Source organism: Sebastes umbrosus, chromosome 17, assembly GCF_015220745.1.
Source record: "Sebastes umbrosus isolate fSebUmb1 chromosome 17, fSebUmb1.pri, whole genome shotgun sequence".
In the NCBI taxonomy this organism is placed as follows: domain Eukaryota; kingdom Metazoa; phylum Chordata; class Actinopteri; order Perciformes; family Sebastidae; genus Sebastes; species Sebastes umbrosus.
The window spans coordinates 1,407,865-1,434,603 of record NC_051285.1 but is presented as its reverse complement, the minus strand read 5'-3'; the positions used below and the strand labels follow the sequence as shown (position 1 = coordinate 1,434,603).

Below are 26,739 nucleotides of genomic sequence, written 5' to 3'. Positions count from 1 at the left end.
ACACAAGACTTTGTTTATTCGAAGTTTAGAAACATTAGTTTAACGATACAAAAAAATTTGATGGTGTTTTTAGGTTATAATGAAATAAGTGATTTAAAAAAAAAAGAACAGAAAAGCTAAAAACATACATGTGGGTGATGAAAGATAGGAGAGGGAGGAGGAGGAGGAGTTATCACGGCGCTTGGCGTCTTCTGCAAGACAGCGCGGGGAAATCTTCAGGCAGCAGTGCGTGATCTCTGCAGGTGGGACAGGTGCTCTGCTCCTTCAGCCACGACCGGATACACTGAACACAAACAACAGGTACGCATTAAAACCAGCAGCAGAAAACTGAGAACAATCATCGTCATACCAGTCAAAAGACTAACAGCAAACTAGTCGGGAAAATAAGGCCTACAATTATTTTTATTATCGTAACATGCTCCTTTTAGAAAAATACCTTTTTGTTTGGGCATCTATTGTTAACTCATAAAACACATAGTAATCCTCTCAGCAGCTGAGCTACAACAACAGGTGATCTTAAAGGACATGAAGCAGTTTTTAGACAACAACAAACAGGAGAGAGAGAGTGTTCGCTCACCTCGTTGTGGAAGCTGTGTCTGCACACCAGCACACAGGTGTCAACCGGAGTCATGTCCTCGTGACAGATGATGCACGGATCCCCGACGTTCAGCTGCAATCAAGACACACAGTCAGGTCCAAACTAGGGATGTCACGGTACCACAAATTTAGTCGTTGATAACAATAACAGTGAAATTCCACGATTCTCGATACCACGGTTGTTAGTGCTAAACAGCTCATAAATCCCTCTCTATTATCTATTTCATATTGCTGTGAAAACATCTCCGTAAACAACTGGAACTATTAAGGTTTCTCACAAAAAAATACATTTCATAATCTCAATATCGTTATAATTTACCTTCTGAAACTCAATGCAACCTCCGTTATTATTAAAGGTGGACTCTGGTAAATTGTTTACAACAAAAGGGTTAACAATGGGAACGTGTATCTATTTTTGATGTCTTATAGATTAAATTATTTGTCAATTAAGTGAGAGAGTGAAACTGTTACAAGACTAATCCAAGTGCTCTGCGACACAATCACTGACCTCACAGCAGATTAAAAACACCGATAGCTAGCTGTTCTTTTCTGGTCTCGTACTAAAGTTAGTGCGGTTGGTACTAAAGGGATGATTTTTGGACTTACTGCGTTGGAGTGTGTGGTTCTCTGGTGTCCGAGTGGCTGCCAGACCGGGGTGTTCAAAGGCGGGGTGGCACACTTAGCGGGACTTCCACGCCCCTTGATGTTTGATTTGGCAGCGATAAGCTTGTCCTGTGAGGAAAAGAAACCAAAACAGTCAGTGAGATGTGTTTTCAGATGATAAAAGACCGAGTTAATCAATACTAGAGGACTTCACAGGCCGTCGTAACGGAGACCTACCTGATGGTCCAGGATCAGCTGCGACACTCCACCGACCATATCCTGCAGCGCCATACTGCCGAGGCTTCCACCGCTGGTGGAACGCAACTCCTGAACAAACCTCATCAAGTCTGACCTGAACACAAACAAATAATACATTTAGATTAATCAGGGCTACTGATAAAATGTGTAAATTGATATTTCTGTTTTAATTTGCTTCCTTATTTATTTACTCTTCTGTTTAATTATCCCTTTTATTTATTTATGTATTTATTTTTGCATTTTTTTCAATTATTTTTTAATTTATTTTATATTTATTCTTAAATATATTTAATTTATTGACAGCCCTAATTGTAATGCCTACATTAGTCCTGCAAGTGTATTAAAGCTGCCAGATTAAATGCTCACTGTTGTCGTGTTTCCTCCGTTTGTTTGTGATAAACTGTTAAAACCAAAAACAACTGAGTTTCAGCAGTTCATGCTTGGACACCAAATAACTATAGAATTTAAGGTTTAAGGTCGATACTGATAATATCTGGGAGTCTGAAAAATTAAAAAAACGATATAACTAAAAAAATAATAAAGAATAAAACAGAGATAGTTAACTAGCTGATGCAGCATTAACTTGCGTGCGGTCTTCAGTGTGTATCTCAGCGTTACCTGGTGTAGTCGGGGAACATGGTGGAGAGGCGCTCCATGGACTTGTCGAACACCGTGACGGTGATGTGAGGAGGCTCCAGACTCCTGGTGGGAGGTTTGTGCTGAGGCGGAGGATGAGCGGTCGGCGCCTCGGCCGCAGACGGGCGGATGATCGGGGGGGGTGTTGCGGGAGGATGGAGGTGGAGAAGCGAACTCACGGACTGCCACAGACGGCTACAAGGTTTAGAGGAGAGAGTTTACATTTAATCAGAGAACTACAAGCAGTAGTAGTAGATGTAGCAGTAGAAGTAGATGTAGTAGATGTAGTAGTAGAATTAGTAGTAGCAGTAGTAGTAGTAGTAGCAGCAGTAGTAGTAGTAGTAGAATTAGTAGTAGCAGCAGCAGTAGTAGTAGTAGTAGTAGTAGTAGTAGTAGTAGTAGTAGTAGAATTAGTAGTAGCAGTAGTAGTAGTAGTAGTAGTAGTAGAATTAGTAGTAGCAGTAGTAGTAGTAGTAGTAGTAGTAGTAGAATTAGTAGTGGTAGTGAAGTATAAAAAGTACCAGAAGTAGTAGTAGTAGTAGTAGTAGCAGTAGCAGCAGTAGTAGTAGTAGTAGTAGTAGCAGTAGCAGCAGTAGTAGTAGTAGCAGTAGAACTAATAGTGGACCAGAAGTGAAGTGTGTTCTTACCGGAGCAGCTGGAGGTTCAGGCTGGTTGCTGACGTTTACCGGAACCAGCTCACTGAGTCTGGTTCCGTTCTTCACTTGATCCAGCTGCTCCTGGTACTGGGCCTGAGGGACATAGAAAGTCTTACTAAACATCTGGATTTACACACACGCACACACACGCACGCACGCTGATCTGCTTGTGTTGCTATATGAGACTGGTGTTGCTGTTTGAGACTCTTGTACCTCAACAGTGGAGATTTTCTTCTCCACTTCTTGGACATTAAGTCTCCAGCTGTTCCTACTGATCTCCAGGTCTGGGGTTGGGAATCTGGAAAAAGATGGAAGGACATGACACAGTAAATAATTCTGACACTAACTGGTGTATTCTGATTAAAAGCTGTGATTTCGCTCCTCTCCTCTCTAACCTGTGTGCTGCTTCGTCCAGTTTGGTCAGAACACCCTTTCCGGTGGTGAGCTCTCTGTAGAGGCCGTTCAAACCCTGATCACGACTGCTCTCCACCACCAACACCTGGAGGAGCAACAACCAGGGTTCATTCATTTACTGAACTTTACTGAATAGTTTTAACAACCTGGAAAGAGTCTGCTATGGAGGACGGAACCTGCCAAAATTAAAAATAAGTGAATAAATAAATAAATGACTCGAAAAAAAAGAAAATGTAATTAAATATTGAAAAAATAATGAAAAAAAAAAAGTAGTATTAAGTAATTAATAAAATGTAACAATTATTTATTTACTCTTCTTTGTAATTTTCCCTTTTATTTATTCATGTATTTATTTTTATTAATTTTTAAATGTATTTATTTATGCATTTATTTATTTATGCACAATTTTCTCTTTGCATTTCACTTATTTATTTTCCCAAAATTATTTATTTCTGTATTCTTCACTTCATACATTTCTTTACACATTTCTTTTTTTTTTTTTTACGATTTTGGCTTATTATGAAAACAAGATAATCGACATAAAAATATAAATGTATCTATAATTTAATTGATAAAATGTGACATAAATTGATATTTCAGTTTTAATTTGCTTCTTTATTTATTTATCTTTGTATAAATTCCCTTATTAATTTATTTACTCTTCTGTTTAATTTTCCCTTTTATTTATTTATGTATTTATTTTTTATTAATTTTTGTATTTATTTATTTATTGTGGCAATTTTTATTTATTTATTTTGGGATTTGTTTTATTTATTCATATTTGCATTTATTTGTATTTATTTCATATTTATTTTTAAATGTATGTATTCATTTATTTATATAATTCTGCACGACTTCCCCTTTGCATGTCACCCCTTGTATGTTTCCCCAAACATATTTATTTCTTTATACATTTCTTTACACTTTTCTTTTTATACGCTTGTACGTGCCTCAAGTGTGAGCTTTTTTCTTTCACGATTTTGGCTTCCAGCTATTATGAAAACAAGATAATCGACATAAAAAGATTATTGTTTTATTATTCTGCTTCGCGATGACGCTCTCCTTTTGTCAGCATATATACCGTATGTGTGTGTATTTATTTATTTAATATTATTATAGTTTAGGTTTATTATCAGTAATATGTTATGTCATTATCACTATTCTACTCTAATATATCATTGTCTATGTATGTTTATTATGTTCATAATTAACCTTTTTCTACGAGTACATTTGCCTGTATTTTTCCACTTTCTTTCATTTTAACTATATTTTGTAATGCACTAATGGAAATGTTTGTGTATCTTACATTTTGCAGATGCACTGTAAATCGAGTGTATTTCAATAAAACTAATATTTACACACACAAAAAAAGATGCTGATATTTTGTGCTGATAATCAGAAACATTAACTTTGTCCATTTCCATTTATATTCACTCAACTAAATATGAAGAGAAGATCTAACTCACTAAATGAAACGTGTCTGATTGGAGTTAAGATTTAAAGACGTACCCGAGCGTTGTGAGACCTCCTGGTCACCGAGGTCAGCGAGGCTTTACAGCGCTTGATCTCGTCCTCCAGACTCATCTTCTCCGCTGCTGACTGGTTGCTGAGAGGAAACAAGAAGAGAAAAGAAGTGAACAAAAGAAGACTGGGAGGCTTTTAGTTTATATTCAATATCAACTCTTTGCCCACCTGAACTCCAGGAAATCACTCAACCTCACGTCAAAGCTGCTTTTCTTCTCTCGGATGTGTCGGGAAAGACTGAGCATGGAAATAAGACACAAATATATATATAAATAATTAGAAATCAATCATTACTTCATGCTTCTTGTTTACAGTGAGACTATAATCAATCAGCCTCCGTCTCACCTCCCGTGTTGCTCCACCAGGTCTTCTATCTCCCCCTTCAGGGACTTCAGTCCTTCCTGGTTGGCCTTCTTCTCCTTCTGGTCCTTCCTCACCTCCTCTTCCAGTTTATGCTGGAACAGCGCCAGCTCCTTATTGGTCACCTTGACGAGACAGAAAACAACCAATAAGAGATTTTATTTGTTGTATTTCTTTAATTAGATGGATTTTATGAAGTCTTATAGGGCTGGGAAAAAATACTGAGTCTATGTGGGGGTAGAAGGAAGTTAAAGCTTTTATTGTGGTAGTCTGAGTAACGTGACGTCATATCCGTTCCGTATCCGTCAACCAAAACAAACCTCAGAGAGTCTAAAACGTTGGAGGGTCAGCGTGGATACGAGCTGCACCCTCACATGTTAAATCCAGCGTGGTAAACACTACACATCCAGTAAAGGATGGAAACACTTTGGGTTTCACACATTGACAGGAAAAGCAGAGCTAGACAGAGCAGAGCTAAAGCTGAACGCTAACTCTGTCACGGACAGGAAACGTTGTGGTATTATCGCGGTAACGTGGCGGTGGAGCCGGATCATCCTCCGGGGATCAATAAAGGTAAATTCTGCTTATGGACCTACTTGTATATTGGCAATGATCTTCTGAATGTCTTCCTCGAGGACAGCGACGTCTTCGTCGTGCCGCAGGTTGACTTTGTCGCAGCCTTGAGCCATTCTCTTGATCTGCTGCTCCAACGTCTTGTGGTTCTTTTGCTTTTTGTTGATGTCACCCTGGAATAGAACAAACAAAAATGGGTCAACAACAAAACTCCAAACTAAACACAGAGCTACACTGATGAATCAAACTGATATGTTGGTGTCAGCTGATGAGCAGTGGTGGAAAGGTACTGCACTACTCGACTACAAATTTCAAGGTATTCTTACTTTACCTAGAGTATTCCCATTTTCTCTTACGTTATACTTCTACTCCGCGACATCTCAGAGGTCAATATTGTACTTTTTACTCCACTACGTTTGTCTGACAGCTTTAGTTCCTGTTCAGGTTACAGTTTTTCACACACGGCAGGCTGGGGAGTCCTGCATACGAGGTGGTGCGCCGCGACCGGCTCTAGGTCGGCTTGGAAAGACTCGGGGTGAAGGTGCTTCCCGGGGCCGTGGACAAAGTGTCACCGGGGCGGACTGTCCTTAGTGCGCCCCAACCGCGTCGTGCCCCCAGGGCGGGGCTCGGCCCACTTTAAAAGGCACCAGGGGTCTGCGGCGATGTCTGCAACCCACCCGTCCCGTCTTGAAACACGGACCAAGGAGTCTAACGCACACACGAGTCAGAGGGTGCAAGCAAAACCCCGTGGCGTTATGAAAGTGAGGGCCGGCGCGTGATAGGACCCGAAAGATGGTGACGAGAGGTTAACGTCACGCTGCTGTAAAGTGGTATCGGTGCCGTTGTATCGGAGCCGTTTTGCGAGTACGAGTACATGAGCACAGTATTGGACCCGATACTGGTATCGGTATCGGTGCATCCCTACTTGTGAGTCCAGGCTCTACTTGAACAGCTGATGCATGAAGTGATATTGAACTCACCTGGCAGCTCTCAAAACGCTCATGAATCTCCGTATTCACCGCTACACTCCTCATGGACTCCGGACACGTCTGAGAGAACCAAACAAAACAAAAAGATTACATATCAAACATCCAGCACACATTTATGTGTTTACATATTTACATATTCCATGTAGTTTATCTAAGTGAGATGTTTTGGTGCTAACCTGTACGGCTGCATGCGTCTTGAAACAGTTCTCCTCAGTTGAAGACGTGTCCAAAAGTCCCCCGTCCCCGTCACTGGCAGATAGATACAGCTCCCCGTAGTCATTAGTTATATAGTAAGGGGCTTGCTGTTGACTGTCACCATTAGTCCACTGGTAATACGGATCACTCCCAGTCAGAGTCTCTCCACCGGCTGGCTGGCCGAGCGGAGGAGGCTGGGAGCCGAATACATAAGGGTTTGGGAGGATGGGATAGACGTCAGTCTGTGCAGAAGAATAACCGTCCAGATAGCTCGTGAAAGCGGATTCGTGACTCGAGTCCAAATAAGGAGACGGAGAGTCCGAGTCGGGATCCGCTATATCGTCCAGGTCGTCTAGACCGGCGCCGTGTCCGGCCTGCTGCAGGGAAACGGCGTGCTTCGCCAGGCCGATGCACCTCTTCATCTTTATGAAGCGGAGGGACTCCAGGAGGAAGGGCTCGAAGCCGCCCGCTTCCTGGATCTTCAGCTGAGCCACGGAAGGGAAATTCCCCAGTTCACCCACCAGCAGAGGATCCTCAGCCACCAGCGGACCGTGCTCCTCCAGGATCTGAGCAAAGTAGCTGCACGGAAAGAATATGCATGAAGAATACTGTATACAGGGTGGAAAGTCACCAATCAAGTACTGTACTTTACATGAGTATTCAATCTTATTCCACTTTCTACTCCACGACATCTCAGAGGGAAATATTATAGAGTTATGTCGTAAAATTAAGACTTTATTCTCATTAAATTACAACTTTTATCTCGTAATATTATGACTTTATTCTCAAAATCTCCGATTCTCCCCCCCCCTCAATGTGGCCCTAATACTCCGTCTTAACATGTGACAACGAGGGAAGGAAACACTGGATTTTGTTCTTTAAATCCTTGAAGTTATGCAGACCTTGTTTCTCTTCAAGTGTAACGTAGCCTCCAGTTTTAAGGTGTTCTACATGTTAAGATGAATAAACTGACAAAATTCTGACTTGCTTGCTTTTTAATTAACAGCATATACTTTTACTTTCAATACTTATGTAACATTTCATATCAGAAAATGACTTTTGATACGTAAGTACAGAAAATATCAGACACTTCAATTCAAGTAATATTCTAATAGGTGACTTTAACTTCTTCTAAAGTTATTTTCTGGTTTGATATCTGTACTTTTACTGAAGTGTGGCTTTCAGGTACTTCATCCTCCACTGGTACTTCATCATATCAGATAAACATTGATGTAACTAGTGACTATAAGTGCAAATAAATGTAGTGCAGTAGAAGTATAAAGTAGCATAACATGGAAATACTCAAGAACAAGTACTTAGTTACATAAGTGTCTTGTACTCACTCATACAAACTCTCTTTTGTTGGGTCGGGGTTGTTGTCTAAAATGTTTTTATAGTGACTTCTGTGTCTGGTGCTGTTGTACTGGTCCTCAAATTCAGCCACTTGCTCTCGAAGGTGACTCGGTACACTGAACAGATCACTGGGGTGAAGGAATGATCTGTCCACACAGAATCTCAACGTTACTTATATACATATATATATAAAAACAGTTGTTATGAGTACAGTTACAGATACAGTCTGTGTGTCCGATGTGGAGGAAGAGGAGAACTTACAAAGAGTCATCTTCAAAAAGTCTTGGTCCCATTCATCTCTCGGAGTTACAGCTCTCCTCCCAGAGAAAACAATAACGCCCTGAGAGGAAGAGGAGAGGAAGAGCAGAGGAAGAGGAGGGGAAGAGGAGAGGAAACACTTCAGTTGCGCTACAAAGACCCATGTTCTTGTCGAGGTATCCACTTATAATGTCCCAGAAAAGGACGACTACCAATCACACTTCTTCTCACCTTTGGCTCTTTCTGTTTCTTTTTCCGGCCTCGAGTCTTCATAGGAGAATTCTGAAATGAAAACAAATCGAGAGAGGGATCAGGCGCGAGGGAGCGCTTTTCATATCACCGCACAGACCCGACACTGGTATCAATCGTCTCATCTAACTCACGGCAAGAAAGCCAATAAGTGTATTTCCCAAAAGCTTGTCCTTTAAAGTTTAGTTTATATGGCAAACACCTTACAATCAAGTTTCTAAAGACTTACATTTTGATTTTCATCAGACTTTTTTAAGACTGAACAATGTCCATCTGAAAGATAAAGAGCTGGAAGTCAAATCAGGAGCAACAAATGAAGAAGCCTTCAAAGTAAATGTTGGTTAAGTTAAATATCCTGTACGTACCCATCATATCAAAATATTCATCCAGTATAGGGTGGCAGGAGACATACTGGTCCCTGTGCTCCTCCAGAGTCCAGATAAAGAGTCTCATGTCATGCGGCGGGGCCTGTTTTAGGTATTCAGTCACAGTCAAGCCCATGCTTGAAAAAAGCTCCGGCCTAGTGCCGAGTTTCTCTATAATGACGTCCTGCAACGGGCCAAAGCTGAGCAGAAAAGCCAGATCCAGCTCCTCCAAGTGTTCTTTGTAACGCTCAATGAAGTCTTTGGCAGCATTCAGACCTGAAGGAAGCAGCAAGGAGATCAGGTCAGACTTCACAACATGGCGCTGACGTTAAAACGCACAATCTTTACGTGACCCATTTGTAAAATTCTGATATTTTTAAATTTAACTAAACTCTGAAATTTCTACCTTTAACTCCCACAAGTTCTTTCTTCTGGTTGTATAAATAATCACTTGAACTCTGAGGACTCTCACATCTAAAGCCTCGTCCACACCAGGAGCGCAAGGAGCGTCAGGAGCGCGTGGCGGCTGCGTTACCTGTTGTTTTTTATTTAACAGGTTAGAGCAGCCACACTGCCCGCGTGAGACGCACATTTTAAATCAACAATTCCTGCTTTCATTTCAAAATAAAAGCTCTCAAGCGTTTTTTTTTCTGTGGACAGAATTCCTTCATTTGTTAATACGAGGCTTTTATTCTGAAATATGTGCATGACAGTGTTGTAGAACATGCAGTGACTTGGAGAGCTCCATGAATTAATAAAGTACGGGGTTTTAATTTTGGATTATTACTATTATTTACAAATTACCACACGGTTCTGAACCTTTGTCTGTCTAGAATAAATATAAATGACATTTGAGTTTGAAAGGCAAACTCTATGTAGAAAGAAAGGGCTGACAGCAGCAGAAACGTGTGAACACCTGACGCGTGAATCACGCAGCCGCCACGCCGCGCAGCAGCCACACGCTCCTGACGTTCCCAGTGTGGATGAGGTGTAAGAATAACATGATAAGTGCTGACCTGCGTTGTTGAGTTGGCACGCCCAGTTGTTGAGTTTAGGATTTATATCCAGACAGCCACTGAGTAGTTGGATCAAGACCCGAGCCCAAACCCGGTTCTTCCTCTCCAGCAGCAGCTCAACGGCCTGACCGAGAGTCTCTATCGGCTCCTGCTGCCAGTTCAGCATCCTCCCAGCGACCTGGTTCCCCCTGGACGAGTCCAGCTCCAGCCAGGGCTTCAGGCTGTCGGTCAGGGCCGACACGTTGACGCCGTGCTCCTCTCTCAGCAGCTCCATGTTCTGGCTGATCTGCAGAAGAACTCGATCCCTGTACAGCAACCAGGCTGGCAACCCGGGGAAACAAAAGGGGACTGTTCAACACTTAGTTTGGCTAAAACAAAGTTAACATGCAGCTCTAATAAGCTCAGCTGAAGCTAACTGCTCTCTGCCACCAGCGTCCAAATCTAGCAAATATCAAATATCCTCCTTGGATCGTATCGGAACAATGGAAAGTGATACGTATCGTAAAACATATCGTTAGTTATGGATGAAGCTTGGAATCATTCGGTGCAGCCCTGCATGTCAGACGTGTCGGCGATGTTAGGAGTGTTACCTTTCTGTTGATTCTGTGTTCCCGGGTCTTCTTTCTGCTGCAGAATCTCCTCGTTGATCGCCTGCTTCTCTTGAAACGACTGCTTAGGCTGCTTCCTCTTGAGTCTGTGCTCCTCCTTTGATTTTAACTTCTTCAGACTGAAAATTGAAAAGAGAGAAAAAGGGCAGTTATTCAGAAACCAAGAACTCTTCAATTGTCTCAGGGTGCTTTCACGAGCCGTAGTCCGTTTGGTAAGGAGGAATCAAGAGTGAAATTATACTTTTGGTTTGTTTTCTATTTAGTCTGGTTCGGTTTCACAAATCATTTATCTTTCATCTCGGGAGCTGCCTCTTCCATGCAGGGAATCGTGTTTTTCCACTTAGACTGGGCACTGATTTACTGTGCACACAGATCCCTTCTCCTCCAGTTTACCTTGATCGACTATATAAACGTCTGTATCTGTGGACTTTATTTAGCATACTCTGTGTGTTCTCTTCGGCCCAGATGTCGAGCAAACATCAGACTCCTGCAGAAGTCCAGGTCCGTCCTCTCTCACTCTTGTTAACCCGTTGTTTACCTGTGTCCATCTCAACAAACGCCCACACAGGCAGCCTGTGTTTTGGTTCACACCAGAGTACGATTACTGCGTTCACAACCACCCAAACGAACCGCACCAGAGTTCGATAAAACAGACTAAATGTTGGCTTGTGTAAGCACCTTATCTGTTAAACCTGTTTTACAGAAATGCAACACTGATAACAATAATGTGTAATCAGAATCAATAAACGTCTTGTCCAATAAGCAACCAGTGCATCGTACTGCAGCAGCAGTCAGGATGTCTCGTTGCAACTACACTCAACATGAACTGTACCGACTCACCTTGTACATTGCTGATTCACTTTGGGCTTCTTGGGAGTCTGTGGTTTGGCGATGGCAGCTTCACACTGAAGAGAGGAAAGACGACACGCTCAACACCGATCCTGAGATTCATTCATGACTCTAAAAAGCTTCACCTTCACCTGCAGAGATCCTCTTACCTTACACTTCAGCAGCCCCGTCGGACCAAAGATATTGATACTACAGATTTTGCCGACACAGTCTGGAGTCAAACACGACTCATGCAGGATCTCCTGCAACACAAAGAGAAGGATTAAGACTGGAAGCAGCTACAGCTCTGTCCAAAGTAGGGCTGTCCTTGACCAGAGAAAGTCCTATTCGACTAAGTTCACATGTAGCGTCTAAAACAGGTGGAAATCTCCAACCGTAAACTCAGTCAAAACAAAGATAATTGAATTTCCAGCAGTTTAAATCCCTCGCAGTAGCTTTACTACTCCATCTGTCAGTGCTCATAAGTTTCTTGGAAATAAGTCATCCGGCATGAAAAAAGCATAAAAACCGACTTATCAGCTGAAGAAATCAAAACGACTGATTAGTTGACTAATTGACGGAGGCGGCAGCTCTACTCCAAAGTGAAGAAATGCACTTATTCTGAAATCTTTACCATCATGATCGTGATCGACGATCAGGAAATAGATGGAAAATGTACCTTTTCATTCTTTTCATTGAAGGATGATGTCTTAAGGGTCTTCCAACAGGTGGTGTGGTATTCAACAATGCAGCTCTCACAGCAGCATATTCGAATGTAGCCCTACATAAAAGAGGCATATTATTATTATTATTACTATACGTTGAAAGTTGATTTCCTAACTAACGAACCTGGCCGTGGTTCAAGGCTGCCACTTACCTTAAAATCTGGGTCAGTCACGTAGATTTCAGCTTTCAAAGGGCCGACGCATTTCTCAAGTCGACAAATGGCGTCAGGAATAGGAGGAAATTTGCACAGCTCTATAGCACGCCGCAGAATGTCCTACAAAAAAAGAGAAAATACAACTAAGATGAGCCCCAGATGAGATTGAAATTAGTCTGCTATAACTAGAGATGTCAGATATTTATTAGTCGATACAACTGCATGTCATTGTGCAATCCTGTATTATTAGATGACAATGAAACTAAACCCTGAACAGTAAATAGGGTGAATATTATATATGCTATTTAGCTAAACTTGTAGATATTTGGTTTTAAACTCACATTAAGGTTTGTTCTGTGTTGAAATAAAATGTGATTACATTCAGTATAGTTCACAGAGGGGTGTAAATATTTATATTTTCTAGGTAAGCTACTAAATGATCTTTAAAAACTGATAAACACACAAACCTATGATGACAACATACCTTGAAATAGTCCGGCTGTGTTTCTTTGACAATCTCTTTGGTTAAAGGCCAGGTGAGTTTACCAGGTGTTATTCGATTCTTGACCGTCTGCAGGGAATCTGAAAACTGCTCCAGAGCGAGTGCAAACCTGTCCAGAGAAGAAGAGGAGCAGATGTTTGAAACAACTAAAAGGTGTGAATCAAAGACTCACAAACTGGTGAAGACTAGAAGCTGCTGTACCTGTTCTCTTTGAGATACACCCTCCCGACGGCGTAGTAAACCAGACACTGAAACGTCCTCTCCTCAAACGATTTGATCTTCTCCAGAAGTCTTTGTGCTTCTCCAAGTTCCTGTGTGGAACAAAGAAACACAGGTTTTTATATCATTCTGTATCCTTCTTCAGTGGTGTTCCTTATGTATTCAAATCACAAGATTACAATTTTGGTCAAAGTATGTGTGTTTTAGCGGCAAAATACTATTTTCTCAAGCCCTTTTAAAAACATTTTCCCACGTGACCCGACGTAGGTTTCTGCATGATGACACTGCTACATATACAGTATACGATATATGAAATAAATGGTCTAAGTTGATTGCTGTTGCCATTCAGAGCTAACGAGCCTACAAGTATCTGTGAGTTACCTCAAGCTGGCCGATTTCTGTCAGAGCGGAGGCGTGGCCGTACAGCAACAACAGCACATCCAGCGTGGAAAGTCCAAGTTCCTGAGAAAGCAAAAAAAACAAATGAATTATGTCTTTTACAGGTCGCCACTAATCCAGTCAGATTTGATATTTCTCTTAAAAATGTGTGTGAAGAGAACAAGAACCTGACTTTACTCCAAAATGATTCACAGCCAAAGTAAAAGTAAGTAAATTCACTAAAAATTGTAGGCATTTTTTGATAATAGATAGTTCACAGTTAGAAATAAAGCTGTGTTTGTTGCATTTACATGATTATACGTCGTCTCCAGAGAGTAATATAGTTGTCTAGGTGGTGCAGATGAAAAACAGGAATACACAGCACCACAAATCTGCAGCTAAAAGCAGATTGACGTTGCTCTTAAAGATCCATTTACATTTGAAGACAAACTAAAAGTACCATCAAATTTAGGCACATAAATTGTGCATCAGTGCAGAGTGCTGCAGCTTTAGCAGCATCAGTGCAGAGTGCTGCAGCTTTAGTAGCATCAGTGCAGAGTGCTGCAGCTTTAGTAGCATCAGTGCAGAGTGCTGCAGCTTTAGCAGCATCAGTGCAGAGTGCTGCAGCTTTAGTAGCATCAGTGCAGAGTGCTGCAGCTTTAGTAGCATCAGTGCAGAGTGCTGCAGCTTTAGTAGCATCAGTGCAGAGTGCTGCAGCTTTAGTAGCATCAGTGCAGAGTGCTGCAGCTTTAGCAGCATCAGTGCAGAGTGCTGCAGCTTTAGTAGCATCAGTGCAGAGTGCTGCAGCTTTAGCAGCATCAGTGCAGAGTGCTGCAGCTTTAGTAGCATCAGTGCAGAGTGCTGCAGCTTTAGCAGCATCAGTGCAGAGTGCTGCAGCTTTAGTAGCATCAGTGCAGAGTGCTGCAGCTTTAGTAGCATCAGTGCAGAGTGCTGCAGCTTGAGCACCATCAGTGCAGAGTGCTGCAGCTTTAGTAGCATCAGTGCAGAGTGCTGCAGCTTTAGCAGCATCAGTTTGCTCATCAGTGATGTGATTACCTTGAGATTGTTGGTTTCCAGTATGGCCAGAGCCTTCCTGAAGGCCTCCTCTGCGTTGCGGCAGCGGACGTCGGCCAGAGCCGTGTGTGCGTCCTGCACCATCGATCTCAACTCTCTACACACGCCTGCTTTATCGTCCACTTTCTGGTTCTGTACGGATAAAATGCATCACAGAGCTGGTCAGTTATTTCATTTAATGATGATACTGTTACGACTTTAAAGCTAAATTTGAACAGCTAAAAAAGTTAAGATTAGGGCTGTCAATCGATTAAAATATTTTATCACGATTAATTACAAATCAATTGCACATTTTTTATTTGTTCAAAATGTACCTAAAGGGAGATTAGTCAAGTATTTAATCCTCTTATCAACATGGGAGTGGGCAAATATACTGCTTTATGTAAATGTATGTATATATTTATTATTGTAAATCAATGAACAACACAAAACAATGACAGATATTGTCCAGAAACCCTCACAGGTACTGCATTTAGCATAACACAATATGCTCCAATCATAACATGGCAAACTGCAGCCCAACAGGCAACAACAGCTGTCAGTGTGTCAGTGTGCTGACTTGACTATGACTTGCCCCAAACTGCATGTGATTATCATAAAGTGGGTATGTCTGTAAAGGGGAGACTCGGGGGTATTCTATATTCTATTTTTTTTCAGATCTTTTTTTTCGGACATTTTTTTAGATCTTTTTTTGTCTGACATTTTTCAGATCTTTTTTTAGATTTTTTTTTCTTACATTTTTCAGATTTTTTTTTTCAGATCTTTTTTTAGATTTTCTTTTTCTGACATTTTTCAGACTATTTTTCAGATCTTTTTTTTCAGAAATTTTTTCAGATCTTTTTCAGATTTTTTTTTTCGGACATTTTTTCAATATTTTTTTCCAGACATTTTTCAAATATTTTTTTTCGGACATTTTTTTAGATCTTTTTTTGTCCGACATTTTTCAGACATTTTTCAGATCTTTTTTTGTCCAACATTTTTCAGACATTTTTCAGATCTTTTTTTAGATTTTTTTTTTCTGACATTTTTCAGATTTTTTTTTCAGATCTTTTTTTAGATTTTCTTTTTCTGACATTTTTCAGACTATTTTTCATATATTTTTTTTCGGAAATTTTTTCTATCTTTTTTTTCCAGACATTTTTCAGATTTTTTTTTTTCGGACATTTTTTCAATATTTTTTTTCAAACATTTTTCAGATTTTTTTTTCTGACATTTTTTCAATATTTTTTTTCAGACATTTTTCAGATTTTTTTTTCTGACAATTTTTAGATTTTTTTTTTTTTTGACATTTTTCAGATATTTTTCAGATATTTTTTTTCGGAAATGTTTTCAATCTTTTTTTTCAGATATTTTTTTTTTCGGACATTTTTTCAAACTTCTTTTTCAAACATTTTTCAGATATTTTTTCAGATATTTTTTTTCAGACATTTTTTAAAATATTTTTTTTCGGACATTTTTCATTTCTTTTTTTTCGGACATTTTATCAGTCTTTTTTTTCCAGACATTTTACAGATATTTTTTTAGATATTTTTTTTTGGACATTTTTCAGATATTTTTTTCGGACATTTTTTTCAGATATTTTTTTTCAGACATTCACTGATCTAGAGGTCAGAGGTCAAGGGACCCCTTTGAAAATGGACATGACAGTTTTTCCTCACCAAAATATAGTAAGTAGGTTTGGAGCGTTATTTAACCTCCTTCATGACAAGCTAGTATGACATGGTTAAAGATGGATTCATCAGGTTTTCTAGTTTCATTCTAGCTTTAAAACTGAGTCGCTACAACCTAAAAATCGCAAGTTGTGTTAATTTGCAATAACGCTTTGGTATTGCGTTAACTTTGACAGCCCTAGTTAAGATTCTATTAAATAGATTAACACAGTAGCAGCTGTGCTAGAGATTGATCCCATGATCTTTCTGCAACTGGAGGATCTGTGAGGCTACGTGTCTCTACAGAGGTTCCTTTAGATAACACAGTGTACTGGAAGTCTCGTGACTAAAGACAGACGCCACATGTTGGTCAAATGACAGAAGAAGCACAGCTTTACCTCAACTTCAGTCTGGTTTCTGTTGTTCTTTGGTTTCTTCTTGGTCGGGGTGCTGGACTCTCCTTTCCCATTCTTTGTAGAAAACTCACTGGAAGAAGCACAGAGTGTTTAAATCAGTTATATACAGTCTGCAAAGGAGATTCTTTGATTTCAGATCAGATGAAGGAAGAAATCAATCAACTCCTCCTATACTCTATTTCTATGGTTGACAGAATTACAGTAGAGTGGAAACCGCTTCCACCGGGTCAAACTGATCACTATAAGCGGATGGTTATTATACAACCGAATGTTTGTTGTTGTGCTTTATTTCTCATGCAGATTACCATCTAATCTAATTGACATTTATTACATGAATACAAACTAATGAAACGGACCGCTTCGCTATTTACAGGCTCGCTGTTTGTTTTTTTACACTCCTCTTGTGGAGTCAAAGCGCAGACGGCAGAAGAAGCAGTGGCATCATTTATAAAAGCATCGATGTTAGTAAAAAGTACTTCCACTAACCTTTTGGATGGTTTAGGGCTTTTAGCGACGGCCTCTGTCTGTGCAGTCCTTTCACTCTTCACTGGAGAGAGAGAGAATATTAGGTTTTAAATGTCATGAACAAGTGCAAGTATTTCACTTCACAGATATGAAAACAAAAACACAGTACAAGACACAATACAAAATAGCAAACAGACTTTGACGGAGGCCGAATGAAAGACACCATAAAAGGATATAAATGTGTCCGAAGTTGTGTTTGTATTTCCATGAGCTCAAGAATGGATTCAAGACATTTGGATAAAGCTGCACAGGAATTTTCAGGCTAGTTTGACAACTTGTTGGCCAAGTCTTCTCGAGCGAGTCGTTGAAACAAACTCACCTGGTTGCTTTTCCGGTTTAACCTCTGAGATCTGTCAACACACAAGTTCATTATTAACACTGAACTACATCAAACTTCAGCTAAAGACACACAAACAGTGTAAACAAAGGTCAATTATATTACTAAAAGTTGGTTGTTCATTATCGATTCATCTGCAGATTATTTTCACGATATATATTTAGTTTGGAGGATCATTTCACCCAGAATTAAAATTAAAAGAGAAGATAGAAAAGAAAAAAGAGAGAAGGGAAAACAAACATTAACATTTAATTATAATATTAGTATAATAATGATTAGTGAAGTACTCAAAATTAGTACAGGTATAAAGAAAATAAATATGGAAATAACAAATTGATATTGTAAAATGGCAATTTGATAATGAAAAATAAAAGTTTAAATCCTGAAAATAGAAAATCTTAAATGGAGAAAACTTTATATCTCATGAGTAATTCTCATGTACGTCTGTTCATTTTCCTTTTTAATGACACATTTCAATTTAAGCTTTTACATTTAAGATTTAAACAGGATTTTAAATTTCACTTTACATTTTCAAATTATTATTTAAAAACATCAATTTGTCATTCTAATACCAATTTTTTTTTTTTTCAATTTCCTTTTTAACATTTAATTTTTGATATTATTAATTATCCTGTGCAACAAAATTATCTTTTTTTTGCCATTTTCTCTTTTAATTTCCTCATTTTAATTTTAAATCTGAGTTCACAGTTTGATCTATAGAATTGAGAAAAAGGAAAACATTGAGATTTTGTTAAGTTGAGAAATTGTCTTATTATATAAGACAAAAAAATCCTCAAAATTGAGGAGCTCCAATTAAGTTCTGCTTGAAAATAAAAGCGCTTAAAAGATTGATAATTTCTTTCGATCTACTAACTGATTAAACATTTCAGATCTAGGGTTTTTAAAAAAAAACTAAAATAACAAAATGATGCATTACTGACATCATCTGCTAATATTTGCTCGCTTGAAAAGCAACCTGAAGAAAAGCGTTACTAACTTTATTCTGCAGCGGAGGATCGATCTTATTAACAGCTTTTACAGTCTGTGGTCGTGACTCCCCTGCATGTCCTCTGTTCGTGCTCTCCTGTCTGTAGAAGAAATAAAATCATCTATAAGTTCATCAACATTTATTAATCAGGTTTGAACAACGTGTATCAGGAAGCACACACATACCTTTTACTCGGGGTCTTCTTAGGATGGACAACTGAAAGCACAAAAACATGTTTCATTTATGGAGAAAACGATAGAAGGATGATTTCACACATCATGCTGTTATTAACGAGCTGTTTTGTCCTCCACAACAAGCAATAATCTGTTTTTATTTGATCTTAAAAGACATGCACTTCAATTTAAAATGAAAAAAAGAAATCTTCTACAAGAAAAACCTGCAACATGTTAAGTTGTTTATTCATTTTCCTGCTTTTCTTGATTTTTGAGCTGAATTGAAATGAGAAGATGTTGATATCCTGCAGCATAGAGGCTGCTTACTGACACCTGTGTAACTCTGTCTTGTAAACGCAGTATAGTGTGTTTACAAGACAGATTTACACCGGTGTTAAAGTGCAGTGGAAATACCTTTGGGAACTTGCACTTCAGCGAACTTCAGGTGTTGTTGCTCCAAGTCTTTCATCCCCTCGTGGTCGTCTTTACACAGACTCTGGGCTGTATTGTTGGCTTCAATAGCCTTCTTGACCTCTCCCAGGGAGAACAAAGCCTCACAGTAGCGGTAGTGACCCTGCAAACAAAGACATGCATTAACTCTTTGTTCTCTAAAATAGAAATGGTCCGTCACACGCATATGTGATGATGCGATAGACAGAAGCCTTAGCTTTTCTTCTGCAAAAACAACAAACACTCTAGCCGTTATCTTTTTTATTTTACATCGAGTTAAACAGGATCATGACCGTTACGGGGCGATGTCTGGCGCCACCGCGAGAGCAGGAAGACACGCTGCGGAGCCCCACTGCTGAAGCCTGCGCTGAGGCAGGAAAAGCCAACACTAGGATCAGCATTGATTCATGGAGAGACCTTGGTCTGGTCAGCTAACATTACTGCCAAGCAGCTGAAATATAGAGTGATATTGTGCTTTTAGCTGACGTGTGTCTCCTCACTGTGTTGAGCGATGCTCCTTCAGGTATATTTAGAGCGAGCAAGCGCGAGCCCGACGCTGACTTTCGTTGATTTCACGGCCACAGGTGTCGCTGTTAAGAAGCATTTCTGAAAGTTACAAATGGTCCCTTTAAGGGAGCGCTTTAGATTGTTGGAAGTTCTTGAAACTGTAGCCAACCACACTGAATTGACCTCGCCGCTATGCTGTTGCTAAGATGCCTAAATCTGCTGATTGGCTCAGGACTTCCTTAACGTCTGTGTAATAAACGTTGGATCATTTTCTCTGTTGCATTTCCTTCATTAATACGTTAACGTGACAGGATCATAAAAGAGATGCGTACCTTTGCCCAGAGTGGTTTTATTAGAGTAGCTCGTTTTCCATCACCAACCGCTTTTCTGTAAAAATCAAAAACATTTCTTTTAGTCTTGTAACCTTTAACAAACACCAGCATGAGCAGCTTCCACACTGATACTGCGTACTTCTATTATTCACAGACGAAAGGAGGAAGTGGTACTTACAGATAATTCTTAGATCGGATATAGCATAACGCTCTGTTTCCATAAATTATGTGGTTGTCAGGGCTGCATGGAGAAGAAATGAACGTCAGTTACAAAAATACAGATTTACCAATTTATTAAATTTATTTATCAAATATGAACTTACTAATGTTTGATGGCTCTGGAATAAAACATCACAGCTTCTTCATACTGCTTTTTCTGAAAGTTCTCATTGCCTTTCTTCTTCATTTCGTCACTTTTCTGGATGAGAAACACGACAAACCAAATATTTTATTCCCACAGGTACGAGACAAACATTTAAAATGACAGTAGAGAGTTTAGGGCCGACAACTGTGGGATCAAAATCAAACATCCAATCTGTAATGATACATATCAGAGAGTATATGAGCCGGTAGATGGTGTCGTTGTGTCTTACCTCTACTAGATACTCAGCCGGTTGAGCCATCAGTGACTTCAACGTCCTCTCCAGGTTGGTACCCATTTCCTGAATATACTTAGCAACTGATGGAAAGCAGAAGAAGAGAGTGTTAACTATAAACATACGAGTTCTAACAGGCTTCAGTGTTTATGCATATTTATGTGTTGTGCAGGTTTAGTATCTCACACTCTGTGAAGATAAGGTGCAGGGCGGTGAAGCAGTTCTGTGGGTGGCCGAGATCCTGGATACGACGGCGAATACCGGGTTCTCCTGATCGCTCCAACCAGTGCAACGCATCCTCCAAAACCCCCGCGGAATGCTGATGGAACAAAGACATATATCTCTATTGATTATATAGACGATGACAGTACACAAAGGTATTTATTCAACTGTATGATTATTTTTGACGACTATGTTTCGTTGCATATGTTCATCATTATGTTCATGTTCTGTTGGTGTGGTTTGGGAGGGAGAGTCTTTGTGTATGTCTTTGTTGGTGTTACTATGTTGATTGTTTAGTTGTTGAATTTATGTTTTTGTTTAATATATTATCATTATTATTATTTGTGTTTAAATTAGGGATGCACCGAAAGTAAACAATCTCTTTATCCAGACTTACAAAGTTAAACATGTTGCTTATCGACACAACGTGCTTCGTTTGGTCCTTTTTCACCTGGAACAGAGAACAAACAAGCAGTTTAGTGGCAGCAGTTCTACTCCTTTTCTCTTCAGTGCTAAATAATACGTCGTGTCAGATAACTTGCAGACTCGGGCAGTGGGATGTCCTGCATTATTATCTTTTATTATTATGCAAAAAGAACAACTACACAGTGAACTTACAGATCCTTTCTCCAGGGCTCTGAGGATTGCCTCCAGTATTTCTATCTTGTGCAGGTGCTTCAGACTGATTTCTTCACTGCCACTAGAAGGAGACAGTTACAAACTCTTTAACAGTCCAAACATTGAAGATTAAAAGTGTTATTAACCGGGGGGGTTTTAAACAAATATTCAGATCTCAATCCTAACTATACTTACTTTGAGATGAGACCTAATTGTAAAGCCCAGGTAACAGTGTTGCCCGTCTCTTCACGCTGCAGCAGCATAGGAAGCCAGAAAGCACAAATCTTCATCTTCTGCACGGCTTCTCTTTTGGTTTCAACTGGGATACGAATCCATCGTTCAAACACCTCCTCTAAAACAACAACAACAGGCAGAAAACACACTTTAGTTTCACCCTGCTGAGAGAATTAAACATCTAAATTTTTCATTTTAGAGCGGCGTATTGCGATTCCATAATCACCATTTATTGTGATTTTTGTTAACCTTTTGACCACTAGACCACGAGGAACAAGTTGAGTCATACACTTTGGAAATTGTAGGAAGTAGTCCCACGTGTCTACTTCCTCTAACTTCTCCAAGGTGGTCTCTAGCTCTCCCGTCAGCTCCATTCTCTTTATCCATCCATGGTCAGCTCCATCGGGGCCGTTTCAATGCAGAGAACATAAATGTCAGTATCTGGGTGCTCTACAGTCGTAGCGTCGGCCCATTTGACCACGGAGACGAGAGCGACGGCCGGCTCCACCGCCACGTTACTGCAATAATACGATAACGTTTCCTTATCCATGACGGAGTTAGCATGCAGCTTTAGCTCTGCTCTGTCTAGCTCTGCTTTTCCTGTCAATGTGTGAAACCCAAAGTGTTTCCATCTTTTACTGGATGTGTAGTGTTTACCACTCTAGATTTAACATGTGAGGGTGCAGCTCGTATGCTGTTCTCTACTTTCTCGTTTGATTTGTTTTGGTTGACGGATACGGAACGTTACTCAGACTACAACAATAAAAACGGTAACTTCCTTCTCCCTCCACAGAGACTCACATGAAGCAAATATTTCTGGTATTAAAACGTTTTCTACCTGCAGACGCGCTCTGTGTGATCAGGGCCTTAAGTAATCAAGAAGCAGCTAAGAGCAGGTTAATACACGTCAGGTTCACGTGGCTAAAAGCAGCTTAAGTTGGCATCGACGTGTGAATTGTCTCAGGTTACTACTAATGACATCAGATCAAAAAGGGAGAGAGGGCGGCTGAGAAGTTGAGTTCCTGGTAGTTAAAGTGTGACGCTCCTTATAACAACTCCCTAGACAGGGTGTGAGAACCTATCATCTATGTTAAGGCTTGTCCTAACACAGAGGTTACTGGAAGGCAGGCGGTTCATTGTTCACTTTAACATTAAAACAAGTAAAAAGCTGATTACTGGTTCGTGATGTGACATCTAGACATGAGTTTGTAACCAGATAACCAACATTTCACAACGTTGCACTCAAAAATCAGCTGTACATTTCAGTCTTTTGCAACATATCGTGCAATATGTGAAGCACGTTGCTTTACTGTAGCCTAGGATCAATGATTACATCACTCTGTATATCTTCTTTATTAAAACAGCAAAATCAAATAACTTCAGCAACTCTGAAACACCAAAACTTTACAGATTATTTACACAGAATATGTCAAAACTTGCCCCAATCTTCAGTTTGTATTGATCTCAGATATCACTAATATGAGAGTTAAGTCCTTCTTGCACTAGTTTCCTTTATGTTAAACGTTACTGTATAAACTGCTATTTAAAAAAAGTAAGATCAAAGTGAAGTTGAAAAAAGCAATATTGGTTATTTAGTAAATAAAAAATCAGTAAAAATTAAATCCTCAGGTAAAAAAGGAGACAAACATGTAGATACTTTAGTATAATAAAAAGGCTGAATATTAATCTAAATGATGTATTAAGACTTAAATGCCCCTTACCTGATGGACGGAGGGCGACGATCGTATTATTCTTGGACAAAAGTTTCTGAGGGAAAAGATAAAAAGTGACATCAGTGACATTTATACAGAAAACAATACGTTGGTTAAATGCTCTTATTCTGATTACTGGATTAAAAACTCACAACACTCATCCGGTCTCTGATGTCCTCCCAGTCATAGTCAGAATCAGAGTCTGACATTATTGTCCAAATCTGTGAGAACATTTGCACAAATCAGTCAAAACGTGCTGCAGGGAGTTACAGCTGAATGTTGCAGGATGCAGATTTTAATTCCTTTCACTTTATGTAAATCAACTTGAAACTCATTTCTACTACAGCCAACATCGTGTCTGTTTTTATATTTCTGACAAAGTTACATTATTGTATTATTATATAATGTATTTCTCTCCATCAACTAAATTGTACGACATCATAAAGTTTGACTTATGTAAACAGAATGTCCACTAACAGTTAAATTGTCTATTTCTATGTGGTAAAATTGAACAGACTATTTTATCTGTAGTTTGGGACTTATCCTATAATTACTATTACTGTCAATGTGTACTTTATTTTATTATTATTTATTTAAATTTTTTCTTATTCTTAATTTATTTTTTTGATTTTTATTATTTAAGTTAACTTTGTTCTTTATCCTTTTTGCATCGGCAAAGGGTGATGGTTGGTTGGGAGGGGGCTTTGGGGGAAAATACCAAAATCTGGAGGGACAATCATTTACATGTGTGATCTATTTGTATGTTTTTGTACACCCGTTGTTACTCCCAATAAATGATTACGGGAAATACACCTTCATGTGGTCAAAGATGCAAGTTGTTCGTCTCTTTTCCTGCAACTTCTAGAACATATGACATCACTGCTAACTATGTGTGGGTGTGTGGTCACTTTGAGAACAACTAACGTTAAGTTTGACTTCATTACAGCAACATTACTCATGTTTCCTGTGTCTTTTGTTTGGGACACAAAGGGGACACAGCTAGTTAACCTGAGTCATCGTATAGTTGTTATATATTCACCTTTAATGTCGTGTAATTTAGGATAAAACAATCTATTTAAAAAAAAGGACCTTAACAACAAACAATGTAAATATTATTAAGGATTAATTGTGGCGTAGTCGAGCAACAAAATGCCGCCTAAATGTTATTATTTTAAGTAGTTTGTGGAAACAGAATCGCTCAGGAATGATGTCGCTTTTAACTAAAATGTGCCGCTCTGTCTGTTTGTCTGCGAGTCTGTTGACTTGTCCGTGTCTGTGATTGCTGCAAACACCGAGTGATCGTTTGTTTGCCCAGACTAAACTAAAAAAAGACACTTTATCTGTGAGTGGCGGTTATTTGTTTCTTCTGTTCTTACTCCTTCCTATCTGGCACTCAATACTGTTCCAGATGTGGAGACGTGCTTGCTGCTATTTTCTAGTTGATATACTCCAGCCAGATGTTACTGGTGTGTGAGGCTGTAAACAAAGTGTGTATTGGTGCTTTAATGTTTACTAACTAACTGAACTAATTCATTTAGAGGTATTATTATTATTATAGATTAAGCTCTGACACAGTGACAGTGTGTCCCTTAGGAGCATCATCAGGGTGTTTCCATGGTAAGGTAGTCAAAGATGGAAGTTGTTCGTCTACTTTTCCTGCAACTTCTAGAACATATTATGACATCATCACTAACTATGTGTGGGTGTGGTTAACTTTGAAAACAACTAACGTTAAGTTTCACTTCATTACAGTAACATTACTCATGTTCTAGTGTTCTAGTGTTCTAGTGTTCTAGCTAACCTGAGTCATCATATAATTGTTATATATTCACCTTTAATGTTGTGTAATTTACACTAAAACACTATTCTAACAACTAACAGTGTAGATATTAACAAGGATTAATTGTGGCGTAGTTGAGCAACAAAATGCCGCCTAAATGTTGCTGCAAATTCTAGAACATATTAATAATAATATAATATATAATATTATTATATTATTTCTTATTTTCTGGCTATATATGATGTATGGATGGATGTATAGATGTGTGTATGGATGTAAGTATGGATGGATGTATGTATATATGATGTATGGATGGATGTATAGATGTATGATAGATGGACTAGGAATGCTACAAATGAATTGCATTAATAATAAAGTAGTCTGAACTGAACTGATTACATCACTAACTATGTGTGGGTGTGGTCACTCTGAGAACAACTAAAGTTACACTTCATTACAGCAACATTACTCATGTTCTAGTGCTCTAGTGTTCTCATGTTCTAGTGTTCTAGTGTTCTCATGTTCTCATGTTCTAGTGTTCTAGTGCTCTAGTGTTCTAGTGTTCTAGTGTTCTCATGTTCTAGTGCTCTAGTGTTCTCATGTTCTAGTGTTCTGGTGCTCTAGTGTTCTAGTGTTCTCATGTTCTAGTGTTCTGGTGCTCTAGTGTTCTAGTGTTCTAGTGTTCTCATGTTCTCATGTTCTCGTGTTCTAGTGTTCTAGTGTTCTCATCTTCTAGTGTTCTAGTGTTCTAGTGTTCTCATGTTCTAGTGCTCTAGTGTTCTCATGTTCTAGTGTTCTGGTGCTCTAGTGTTCTAGTGTTCTCATGTTCTAGTGTTCTAGTGCTCTAGTGTTCTCATGCTCTAGTGTTCTAGTGCTCTAGTGTTCTCATGTTCTAGTGCTCTAGTGTTCTAGTGCTCTAGTGTTCTAGTGCTCTAGTGTTCTAGTGTTCTAGTGCTCTAGTGCTCTAGTGTTCTAGTGCTCTAGTGTTCTAGTGCTCTAGTGCTCTAGTGCTCTAGTGTTCTAGTGCTCTAGTGCTCTAGTGTTCTAGTGCTCTAGTGTTCTAGTGCTCTAGTGCTCTAGTGTTCTAGTGCTCTAGTGTTCTAGTGCTCTAGTGTTCTAGTGCTCTAGTGTTCTAGTGTTCTAGTGCTCTAGTGTTCTAGTGTTCTAGTGTTCTAGTGCTCTAGTGTTCTAGCTAACCTGAGTCATCATATAGTTGTTATATATTCACCTTTAATGTCGTGTTATTTACATTAAAACACTATTCTAACAACTAGCAGCGTACACATTAGTAAGGATTACTGATAGTGCAGTGGAGCAGCAGTAAGCCGTGTAAATGATGTTATATTCAGTAGTTTAAGTCTCTTTCAGGACGCCTGAGTGGTGATGTTGATGTTAGCATTGTTAGCTTGTAGGCTAACCTACGTAGCATCGTTAAACTGTCTCCGTGTCTCACTAACGGCATAAACAACAACATCAACACGGTATTACTGCTGGAACAACACCGACCTGGAGCTGGAGGAGGGGTAGACGCCTAGCAGAGCTGCTGCGGACTCGTCTTGTTCATATTAGAGTGCGGAAGTTAGAAGAGTTCACGCAGATCACGCAGATCAGATCAGATCACGCAGCCGCGTGTCATCAACAGACCTCCACGCTCTTCTTCTACGG

The 26,739-nt window shown here is 39.4% G+C and overlaps 1 protein-coding gene across 1 annotated transcript; it reads right to left on the bottom strand.

Moving 5' to 3' along the window:
- On the bottom strand, positions 1-26,739 carry ttc3 (tetratricopeptide repeat domain 3). The gene is given in 48 exon segments (XM_037748676.1): positions 1-283; positions 578-670; positions 1,204-1,329; positions 1,438-1,552; positions 2,077-2,234; positions 2,236-2,289; positions 2,742-2,843; positions 2,964-3,048; positions 3,146-3,249; positions 4,674-4,770; positions 4,857-4,925; positions 5,034-5,173; positions 5,645-5,794; positions 6,602-6,670; positions 6,787-7,384; positions 8,149-8,304; positions 8,420-8,438; positions 8,441-8,498; positions 8,648-8,698; positions 8,895-8,938; positions 9,031-9,306; positions 10,047-10,367; positions 10,637-10,773; positions 11,495-11,559; positions 11,653-11,745; positions 12,162-12,263; positions 12,360-12,482; positions 12,847-12,973; positions 13,066-13,175; positions 13,465-13,545; positions 14,518-14,667; positions 16,583-16,670; positions 17,087-17,147; positions 17,445-17,475; positions 18,460-18,550; positions 18,636-18,666; positions 19,038-19,197; positions 19,913-19,967; positions 20,091-20,153; positions 20,236-20,330; positions 20,506-20,591; positions 20,695-20,827; positions 21,128-21,181; positions 21,349-21,430; positions 21,544-21,700; positions 23,304-23,349; positions 23,447-23,515; positions 26,581-26,739. Coding segments are annotated over 47 exon segments (5,274 nt in total). The 5' UTR covers positions 23,504-23,515; positions 26,581-26,739; the 3' UTR covers positions 1-172.